We start from the raw sequence: 11,739 nt of genomic DNA, 5'->3' as shown, positions 1-11,739 counted from the left end.
GCATCTATTTTCAAGGTTTAATGAAAACCATGCAAATAATTTGGTCAGTCCGCTTGGGAGACGGTATATTTTTCCTGATAATCCTTATAGTATTACCAACACACTCTAATGGACTTTGACATTGTATATCATTTATAGAATACCATGCAGAAACTCAAAACGTCAAGAATAGTATCCTATCTAGATAAAGGGCTCAAAACAACATACATCTAGGGTGAGTACAAAAAAGGTTTTTATTAGTTAATATATAGTTTCATAGTTAAAAAATGTAATATTCCATCTGATGTCATTGTTATATTGGTATTCAAAGAGCATTGATAAAATAGATATTCATCCTGCATGAATCTCAACATTCGTGTCCTCCTTCATTCATATAACATAAACACATATGGCAGTGTACACAAAATAAGAGCTATCTACCACAATAATCCTTGATTTTGAATCATTATCACAAAGACAGTCATCATGATAATTCTTTTAAGAGTACAACAGTAATCCAATATCTGTAATGTGCTTGTTAGTCAACTCTTTCAGATGCCTTATGTTCAGTCTTCTTGTGGCTGTTATCTGCGCGAGTGTTGGCACAAGAATGCCTTCATCAGGAAAGCCACCTTCAATCAAGAATAATGCCCTAAGAGAATGCTGAAAAGAAAATGTGCGAGGATATCATTGAAGAGAAGAGAAAATAAATGCTACTTGAAGGATAACAGATTACAGAACGTAAAAAAGTTAACACATACCTCAAACATATAGAGTATGTTGAGAACTGGCCTATAGGGTATGTTGAGAACATTGGCTAGAGCAATGATCCGGTGACTGAAAAACATAAAAACAAAAACAAAAAACGAGGCTGATTCCAGTAAGGTGGGGAGGACTGGAGTGGGCATTAACAGAATACACAAAGGCAAAATAAGCTTAACTCATAATGGGAACTGTGCCAATCCTCAAGCGACATTACAGGGATATATAACAGAATGGCATGAAGGCTGATACAAAAGGTGGCAATCTCGTATCTGTAAGACAATAAAGCAAAGCAAAAGAGGGCTGAACAAGCAGGATGGGCAAGGCTGATAGTGCACCGAACCCTGATACACCTAGTGGGCTATAGGAGGTTTACAGGTCCTTGTGCCGCACTCTGGCAGAAGTATTTCTGGTCCGGCGAGTGAATAGTAATGACTTTATAAAGTCCAATGTGGTTTAAGGACTTGAGTCAGTGTTAGAGAAGGGCTGTGGCCCAAAGCGGAAAACCAAGCTGTAGGTCGTGCCAAACAATGCCAGGCTGGGTCAGTGAAGCATGGTGCCAGCTTACAAAAAAAGAAAATCTTAACTATGTTGATCATTAATACAAAGATTTTTTTGAACTTACCATCGATGTATTGTGTTTTGAGCCCTTTATCTAGAAAGGATACTATTCTTAAAGTTTTGAGTTGCCTGTTTTTTGTTTGTACATTTATGCTCTTTTCCCTGCCCTAGGAACTCCTATTTATGGGAGGAGGGGGGGGGGGGGTTACACTAGAACACCATTCAGCACGTCCTGTTAAGTATGGTGATTAATTGGTTTCTGTGTTAAAAAAAGGCTCTCCAAAATTGTGCTTATTGACATGTAGATATTTATAATATCCCGTTCCATGGATCTTCTCTTTTCTTTTGAGTACTTTTTTCACTGTAATATGTTTAGTTGACTGCCATCAACGGATTATTGACCATTATGCAGTACATAAAATACTGAAAACGAATTCACGTGAGTGTTACTTAATGATACACGAGGAATATTGTGCATTTCAATTGTTTTTTGTACAATCACGGACTAATGCTACTTGATAGAAGTCAAATCAATTTTTGTTCAAAATGATATACGTTTTAGTTTTCTCTCGTGAAACATTTATTTTGCCAACATGGGAGGTGTTGCTGTTTAAATATGTGTTTATATAATATTGACACATATTTTGATGCCATGTTTCCAGCCAGAACCACTGGGAATTAATGTCTTTACATGTTCTAGAAAACATTCTACGATGATGCTGGCAGACTGCTATACTTATGTAATTGTGTGCTGGTATGCTCTTCTTTACTTTGTGTGCACTAGTCCTCTTTAAAAATGATTTGTTGTTTGCCACTATATGATGCGTGACCAAGGCAAGTTGTCCAATAACGCTTCGGGGAGTTTGTTGCTGCTAAAACAAAAACACGCTCTTTACTGCTAAAGTGCATGTGCTGTGACTATATATATATTCACTTAAAAAACCATAGGTTTCACACATGTTATAGTTAGCTGGACATTTCACTCGTAAAAAACCATTGAAATTCCCCCGTTATAGTTAGTTCAGATAACTATAACTTGCGCAACCGCAATCCACTGCTGATGACGTCACATATTACATCACTCATGACATGGTCAGTGGCATCACTCATGACATCACTGATGACATCATCCTTGTGATAGAGTGGCGGTCGCGCGAGTTATAGTTATCTGAACTAACTATAACGGGGGAATTTCAATGGTTTTTTACGAGTGAAATGTCTAGCTAACTATAACATGTGTGAAACCTATGGTTTTTTAAGTGAATTTGCAAGGTTTTTTAAATGCTAATTCCTAACTATAACGTGTGTGAAACCTATGGTTTTTTAAGTGAATTTGTAAGGTTTTTTAAATGCTAAGTTATGTATGTTTTATTATATTTTTTATATAATAAGCTACTTATGTATATAGTTATAGATTGACTGTATCCTGTAATATGGAATGGCTCGTTTAAAATGTTCTCCACCTTTCTTTTTCACTGTCACACACAAAACACACACAAAATGGCGGCCGACACTTCCTGATTTCGACCGATTCGAATGTTGACTGACATGTAACCACCAATCAGAATTACGCTTGCGCACGTTATGGTGCGCGCACGGTGCGCGCACGGTGCGCGCTTATAGATATTTATGTGCTTTTAAATGCAATTTTCTCAGGAACTACTGAACAGATTGACACCATATATGCAAAAGGCACATCCCTGACCTGAGGACTACCTCTTTGCCAAATTTCAAGTAATTCTGTTCAGCCGTTCGGGCTGTACCTTCGACTAAAGGTCCTATGGGAAAATGCATGGGGAAAACGCGTTTTGGGACCCCCCTTTTTTCTCAACCCCCGCTTGACGAATCACCCCGAGACTTTCAGGGTAGGAGCTGAGCGGAGCGCCCCATTAGTTTTGAAAATTTCGCAAGGATTCGTCAACCGGCGCCAAAGTTAATCAAAATAGATTTTTCAGATTTCCTATGGAAACACAGTCCTAACTATAACTATCTACCGGCGACCGCCAGTAGATAATATATATATACGCCTTGTTCATGCGCAGGAAAGGAATGTTCCCGGATTGAATTTAAAATATTCCTGTGAAAACATACATTGACATAAACAAACGTCAACCAGCTGGTATTCTTTTGCGAAACAGGTAAACATATAGGTCATCTTGGAGCGTCACATTGGATTGTACACATGTACCTGATTGCATACATAGCATAATCACACATATTCATATTAACTGAGTAATAAAACTGAAATAATAATAATGAGAATAATGTTGACTGCAGCCAAGGTTTTGATACAGTTACATCATTAATGAGCAGTGTAATATAATCCAAGCAATTTTTTATTTTTACTTTTTTTCTCAGCTGCACATAACCAAGAATTATATATAACTATGATTATATTCAAAAAGTTTAATTGAACAAAATTAATCACAAGATATGTCAGTATGCAAAAGAAGGTATATGCCCAGACATAATGACATTTCAGCCCCAGTGGGCAAATAAATGATACAAATACATATATAAATGTTCTCATCCTAGGGCGGGCCAGCACGGCATACATAAAATAAGATAAACAAGCAGCGTGCACAGCTACCTTGGTAAACAGCCCAATGGAATGAATGTAGGTATTCAGCTCATGCAAAGTAAAATACCACATGTGTACGCAGTGCATCAAGTAGTGAGCAGGACAGAAGAGCGAATTGGAGAAATAGAGAAAACAGAGAAAAAATTGAAAAATGGAGACATGCTGTGAGGACAGTATGCAAGATGCTGCAGAGTACTAGTACTTGCTATATATCGGGAAGTCCTACTCAATTCTGCCCCAGTAGGCAGATACTGCACCTGTGCCAAAATGTCTAGAATGGTGAATTTGGCCCAGGTAAGGTAGTATCTAAACATTTTCCACTTTACATGCCATCACAAACCATAACAGTCTCATAGTAATGAGATATAAATAGAAAACTGTCCAAAATTACTATCATGACTAATTCCTCAGCCCCCCGAAGAAGAAAAGTGATATCCACACCAACCATGGCTTTTATACTCACTAAATGAACAGCTTCTCAAATATTACTTCCCAGCTGGTCCTTTGTTGACGTACAGAGAGAAGAAAACACAGAGAAAAAGAAAAGAAAGAACAACCTTATTAAAGCCAAGTATGTCATTAGTCTGTTAAAAACCACATCATTGGAGACAACATCATATATCATATGTAACATATGGCTTATCTTTTACGTTGAAGAAACAGAGAAAAGGGCAAATAAGTGAGAGTGAAAAAGAGATGAGGAAACATGAAAGATATAATGCTGGAGATAATGGAAAAAAGGGAGAGAGTGAAAAAGAACACAGAAAGAAACAGCTAGAGAAGAAAAGTAGAGAGAAAAGAAAAAACATTTCAAGAAGAAGAATTCAAGAAAAGTAGAAGTGAAAAGTGGGAAGGGGAAAGGGCAATTAAAAAGAAAAAGAAAAAAGAAAGAAAAGGAAAAAGAGAAAAGAGGAATTGAAGAAAGTAAACACCCATTGTAATGGTACCCATGGTCAGGAGAAAGTATCAGGGGTACAGAAGGTACAAACAGAAGTATGGAAGCTAAATTGAATAAATTGATATAACACCATACAACTCATTCCCCTAAGTGTGTAAACAGTTCTTCATCTGAGTTCAAGCCGAATGGTACCACGGTGTCTAGTTCTATAATGCATCTGGCTTACAACTGAAGTTGTTTCTGTATTCTGTCACCACCCCTATTGGTTTTGAGAATGTGGTCAATCATGGAGAAACGCAATAAGTTTGTCTTACTGTTGTGAACTTCCTCAAAGTGGCGAGCAACTAGATACTGTTTATCCTTATTTTGGATGGCTCACATATGCTCCAACACTCTTTTCTTGGCAGGGAACATTTTACTGCCTACATAAGATTTCCCACATGGGCAGGTGAGAACGTGAACACACAAATCAGACAGACAGGATAGGTGTTTATCAATAGGTTTCAGTAACAGGGTAAATGTTTTTTTTCACATTGGTGCTGAATTTCCAAGCCTTGCACATAGTGCAGGTGAAAAAGCCTTGTTTTGTAGACAGGTTCGGTAAACTATTTTATCGTTACAGTACTTCTCACTCAGGGACGTACCCTTTCTGAAGGTGATTCTAGGGTGATCATTAACTATGTCATTCAAAGTAGATTCTGTTTTGAGGATGCCCAGTGTTTCTTAAGACATTTTCTGACATCTTGTGCTCTATTGTTGAATGTAGTAATGAATCTTAAAGTCGGTGTGACTTCAGTATCTGAATGGTTTTGGGAGATAGCACAGACTCCCTACTGACACCCTCTACTTTTGATAGTGCACCTTTAATAACTCCAGTTTTATAGCCCCGTTCTTTGAAATGCTCCATCATTACTTTACATTCTTCCTGAAAGCAGGTATCTGCGCTACAGTTCCTGCGAGCCCGCAGGAACTCACCATATGGAAAACTGTTAATGAAATTCTTGGGTTGGCTGCTCTGGGCATGGAGTAGGGTGCTTCCCGCAGTTCACTTTCTGTACAGCTTTGAAGTGAGTTTCTTGTTTACAACCGTTATTTGAGTGTCTAGGAAGTCAATGAGTGTGGCATCGATATTTCCTTCAAATTTCAAGTTGTACGTGTTTTCACCTAGTTTGGTAATGAATCTCATTGCCTGGTCGTTGCTCCCCTTCCAGACCAGAAAAAGTTAATCTATGTACCGCGCCCATTGCACTAAATGGTCATTGTAGTCTTCTAAGCTTCTGAACATCTTTTGCTCCCACCAACCCGTCAGCAGGTTGGCGTTACTGGGAGGAAAGGGTCCCATTGCCGACCCTTGTGTCTGTCTGAAAAGAGAATTAATGAAAACAAAAAAGTTGTTTTCAAGGAAAAAATTCAATCATGGAGATTAACATCTCCGTGTAATGCAAGTAAGTGAGGGAATGTGATGTACAAAGTGTCTACAAGCCTCTACGCCATCCCTATGTCTTGTAGAGGTGTCAAAACTACATACATCCAATGTAATCAAAAGATAGTCACAAGGGCGCAAGAAAAAGTCAATGTATTTCGAGGTGTGTTCTAAAAGAGAACCTGTTGATTTGATGTGATTTGATTTATAGACTTGTAAAGCGCACGTATTCCCAAGGGCGTCTTGGTGCTGGAATTGGCAGGAGTGCAGAAGTTTGGCAGGCCCTGGTGATTCTAACAATTCAGTTGGCGAATAACCATGTTTTCAACAGTCTTCTAAATGACATAAGCGGCGTGCTGTTCTTTATTGGGATCGGTAGACGGTTCCAGGTCTTCGCTGTCCCTAATAGGAAGCATCTGCCCCCCCAGCGAGCCTGCTTATACCTGGGAATTAACAGTAGTTGTGAATGAGCTGACCTTAAATTTCTGGCTGGCATATACCTTTTGAGGTGTGTCCTCAAATACAGTGGTCCTTTACCCTGTAGGGCCTTATGTGCTAAGCATTGTGATTTAAATGTAAATCTTTTTTCCACTGGGAGCCAGTGGAGGTCTCTCAATTGATGGGAGACTGGTTCATATTTGGGGATGTCCAGTATTAATCTAGCTGCTGCATTCTGCATTTCGATGACACAATAGGTCTGCTAGGTGGTCTCATGGGGTCTTTATGTAATTTTGGTAGTAGATATAATGTTGCAATTTTGGAAAATCTATTCAAAAGAACATCTACTCAACTGATTTGATAAGACCTTCCTTGTGCCAATGAGATAGCATACTTTGGCAGTTAGTGTTTGATTTTTCAATGACTTCTATGGAAACCTTCTCATAGCATTCCTCTACGTTCAACTGTCTCATACCTTCTCCAAAATAGTCTTTTGTGTTCTGGATCACAATATTGCCCCCTTTGTCAGATTGACGGATGGCACTGCTGTGGTCTGCTTGTAATCCTGTGAGAGCTAATCTCTAATTTTTAGAAAGATTATCGGACTTCCAACTGGGTTTTTTTGCGAATTGTTTGTAAGCGTTCGTGACCAGCATTTTAAACTGGGAGTTAATGTGTTTACAGGTTCTAAAAAGCTTTCTAAGATGGTGCCCACAGAATGCTATACTTATTTAACCACTGAAAATAGATAACAATGAGTCTCTTCAAAAACATTTCCATAGCGGCCATCTTGTAATTCATGGTACTTTGCAATAAACACACCCCAAAAAAAAAATATATATATACATGTTTGTTCTTTCACCCTTAACCGAGGAGTTTAACGCAGTGGTGTGATCGTGGATATATATATATATATATAAAAAAAATTCGCGAAGATTCGTCAATCGGCGCCAAAGTTATTCCAAATAGAATGTTGCAGATTTCCTATGGAAAATAGGTCCTAACTATATCTACCTACTGGCGACCGCCAGTAGGTCATATATATATATATATATATATATATATATATATATATATATATATTCACTTAAAAAACCATAGGTTTCACACATGTTATAGTTAGGTGGACATTTCACTCGTAAAAAACCAATGAAATTCCCCCGTTATAGTTAGTTCAGATAACTATAACTCGCGCGCCCGCAATCCACTGCTCATGACGTCACATATTACATCACTCATGACATGGTCAGTGGCATCACTCATGACATCACTGATGACATCATCCTTTTGATAGAGTGGCGGTCGCGCGAGTTATAGTTATCTGAACTAACTATAACGGGGGAATTTCATTGTTTTTTTACGAGTGAAATGTCCACCTAACTATAACATGTGTGAAACCTATGGTTTTTAAGTGAATTTGCAAGGTTTTTTAAATGCTAATTCCTAACTATAACGTGTGTGAAACCTATGGTTTTTTCAGTGAATTTGTACGTTTTTTTAAATGCTAAGTTATGTATTTATTATTATATTTTTTATATATTTATTTTACAATAAACTACATATTAATTTTTTTTTTGTTATGGTGTTTCACCGTGCGCGCACCGTGCGCGCACCCCGCGATTTTTTAAAAAAAAAATTAAAATGTTTTTTTCTGCCTTCGTGGTCCTTCAGGGACCCCCTGACAAAGGCTAGGGGGTCAGGAACTCTCTACCCTGCCCCCTTTTCATGTTCGCCACCTTCCTTTTTCACTCTCGCACTCAAAACAAACAAAATGGCAGCCGAAACTTCCTGATTTCGACCGATTCGAATGTTGACTGACATGTAACCACCAATCAGAATTACGCTTGTGCACGTTATGGTGCGCGCACGGTGCGCGCACGGTGCGCGGCTATAGATATTTATGTACTTTAACTGCAATTTTCTCAGGAACTACTGAACAGATTGACTCCATATATGCAAAAGGCACATCCCTGACCTGAGGACTACCTCTTTGCCAAATTTCAAGTAATTCTGTTCAGCCGTTCGGGCTGTACCTTCGACTAAAGGTCCTATGGGAAAATGCATGGGGAAAACGCGTTTTGGGACCCCCCTTTTTTCTCGGCCCCCGCTTGACGAATCCCCCCGAGACTTTCAGGGTAGGAGCTGAGCGGAGCGCCCCATTAGTTTTGAACATTTCGCGAGGATTCGTCGACCGGCGCCAAAGTTATTCAAAATAGAATTTTGAGATTTCCTATAGAAACACGGTCCTAACTATAACTATCTACTGGAGATCGCCAGTAGATGAAATATATATATATATATTACCTACTGGCGGTCGCCAGTAGGTAGTTATAGTTAGGACCGCAATCCTCTGCTGATGACATATGTGTCTTTATGAAAAAAAAATATTTGTAATATATGTATAGCTAAAATTTAATGGAAGAAGACATGGGCAAATAAGTGTCTAAATACAGTATTAGCATCAGCAGAAGATTGCGGTCGCGTGAGTTATAGTTGCCTGCACTAACTATAACGGGGGAATTTCATTGGTTTTTTACGAGTGAAATGTACAGCTAACTATAACTTGTGTGAAACCTATGGTTTTTTCAGTGAATTTGCAAGGTTTTTTAAATGCTAATTCCTAACTATAACATGTGTGAAACCTATGGTTTTTTCACTGAATTAGCAAGGTTTTTTAAATGCTAATTCCTAACTATAACGTGTGTGAAACCTATGGTTTTTTCAGTGAATTATATATATATATTATATATATATATATATATATATATATATATATATATATATATATATATATATATATATATTTATATATATATATATATTCCCCGAATAGATGGCTGTTCCCGAGCCTCTTGATTACGGCGGGCACACGGCAGGGGTAGCCACCCCTAATAATCACAATAAATCCACTGCGTCTTACTTTCCCGGTGCTGGACGTAAGAACGAACACTGGAGCCGTGGCCACAATACAGAAGTGTGTTTATTTAAACACTAGGTCCGACGCGTTTCGGAGTTTACTGGCACTCCTTTTTCACGGGCAACAGACTGTGTTTGTACCGTAATTTTTAAAGTGCAAGTGCCGGTCACATGCTATAAACATAATAGAAATACTTCATCGTGTTCTTTACACACATCAATAAAATTCAGATGATATAACATTCAATTAAATGTAAACAATGATTGTTTGAATAACTCAATACATAGCATGTCGCTATCCGTGCGCTACACAATATTGTGCCACCTCGTAATATTCCGTGTTGGAACATCAACAAATAAAACTTTATCGAGTTGCATATTCACGAGCAGACAACGTGGAATACCTTTGTGAATCACTGTGGTTCCCTGAGATGCAGCTCTAATTCTAGCTAGTGCATTGTATAATACATGATAGCGTTTATCGTCGAGCCCAAGTGGGCTTAATCATCAATCCAGTTATATTCATAAACAGATGAGATTGTAGTAATCATAACCTCAAAGTTTTGCGTTGTTGCACCTTGATGGTATATAAGAAAATGATAAAAGTTCAAACACTTGTCTGCAAGAAATTTTCCTCAATCAACTCAGAAAGGTCTTAGCATTTTACATATTTTGTCATCATTCCATTACGTCACCTGAAAAAAATCGATAGAAAAGATTTGTTGTAAAAACCATAAAGAGTGCACAAACCAAATTACTAAACATAACACAAAATGTTAAAAAACAATCAGGAGAACACTACCTCGATAAGATATTGTATGGCTTACAAATGTACAGATAACTCCTCATCAAGGGCTCGACGATAAACGCTATCATGTATTATACAATGCACTAGCTAGAATTAGAGTTGCATCTCAGGGAACCACAGTGATTCGCAAAGGTATTCCACGTTGTCTGCTCGTGTATATGCAACTCGATAAAGTTTTATTTGTTGATGTTCCAACACGGAATAGTACGAGGTGGCACAATATTGTGTAGCGCACGGATAGCGACATGCCACTATGTATTGAGTTATTCAAACAATCATTGTTTACATTTAATTGAATGTTATATCATCTGAATTTTATTGATGTGTGTAAAGAACACGATGAAGTATTTCTATTATGTTTATAGCACGTGACCGGCACTTGCACTTTAAAAATTACGGTACAAACACAGTCTGTTGCCCGTGAAAAAGGAGTGCCAGTAAACTCCGAAACGCGTCGGACCTAGTGTTTAAATAAACACACTTCTGTATTGTGGCCACGGCTCCAGTGTTCGTTCTTTCGTCCAGCACCTGGAAAGTAAGACGCAGTGGATTTATTGTGATATATATCTATATATATATATATATATATATATATATATATTCACTTAAAAAACCATAGGTTTCACACATGTTCTAGTTAGCTGGGCATTTCCCTCGTAAAAAACCAATGAAATTCCCCCGTTATAGTTAGTGCAGGCAACTATAACTCACGCGACCGCAATCCTCTGCTGATGACGTCAGATATTACATCACTGTATTTAGACACTTATTTACCCATGTCTTCTTCCATTCATCTTTAGCTATACATATATTACATTTTTTTTTTTTTCAGAAAGACACATATGTCATCAGTGATGTAATATCTGACGTCATCAGCAGAGGATTGCGGTCGCGTGAGTTATAGTTGCCTGCACTAACTATAACGGGGGAATTTCATTGGTTTTTTACGAGGGAAATGCCCAGCTAACTATAACATGTGTGAAACCTATGGTTTTTTAAGTGAATTTGCAAGGTTTTTTAAATGCTAATTCCTAACTATAACGTGTGTGAAACCTATGGTTTTTTCAGTGAATTTGTACGTTTTTTTAAATGCTAAGTTATGTATTTATTAATATATTTTTTTAAACAAAACTTTTTCACGGCGCGCGCACGGTGCGCTTAGCGCACGGTGCGCGTGCGGTGGGCACGCGGTGCGCTTCGCACACCGTGCGCCCACTTTACGCAGTTCGTGCCATGCGCGCACGGAGCGCTTCGCCCCCAAGGGCCAAATAATTTTTTTTTTTTTCGAGAAATCGCGGAGTGCGCGCACGCTGCTCGAACTTCGCAGAATTTTTTCCGTTTGGGTGGTGCGCGCAGGGTGCGCGTACTCGGCA

The 11,739-nt window shown here is 38.4% G+C and overlaps 1 protein-coding gene across 1 annotated transcript in view; it reads right to left on the bottom strand.

Annotated features, from left to right (window-relative positions):
- Window positions 1-510: 510 nt before the first annotated feature.
- LOC146831319 (uncharacterized) overlaps window positions 511-11,739 on the bottom strand; it is a 309,389-nt gene continuing 298,160 nt past the window's right edge. The window contains exons 4-5 of the mRNA XM_085605586.1: window positions 4,347-4,385; window positions 511-642 (exon numbers count right to left, since the gene is read on the bottom strand). Of these exons, the coding sequence (XP_085461712.1) occupies window positions 4,369-4,385 (17 nt within the window). The 3' untranslated portion in view covers window positions 511-642; window positions 4,347-4,368. The remainder of the gene's footprint in view (window positions 643-4,346; window positions 4,386-11,739) is intronic.

This window comes from Triturus cristatus, chromosome 5_1, assembly GCF_964204655.1.
Source record: "Triturus cristatus chromosome 5_1, aTriCri1.1, whole genome shotgun sequence".
Lineage (NCBI taxonomy): Eukaryota > Metazoa > Chordata > Amphibia > Caudata > Salamandridae > Triturus > Triturus cristatus.
The sequence above is the reverse complement of the archived record's forward strand: the minus strand, read 5'-3'. Positions and strand labels throughout refer to the sequence as shown.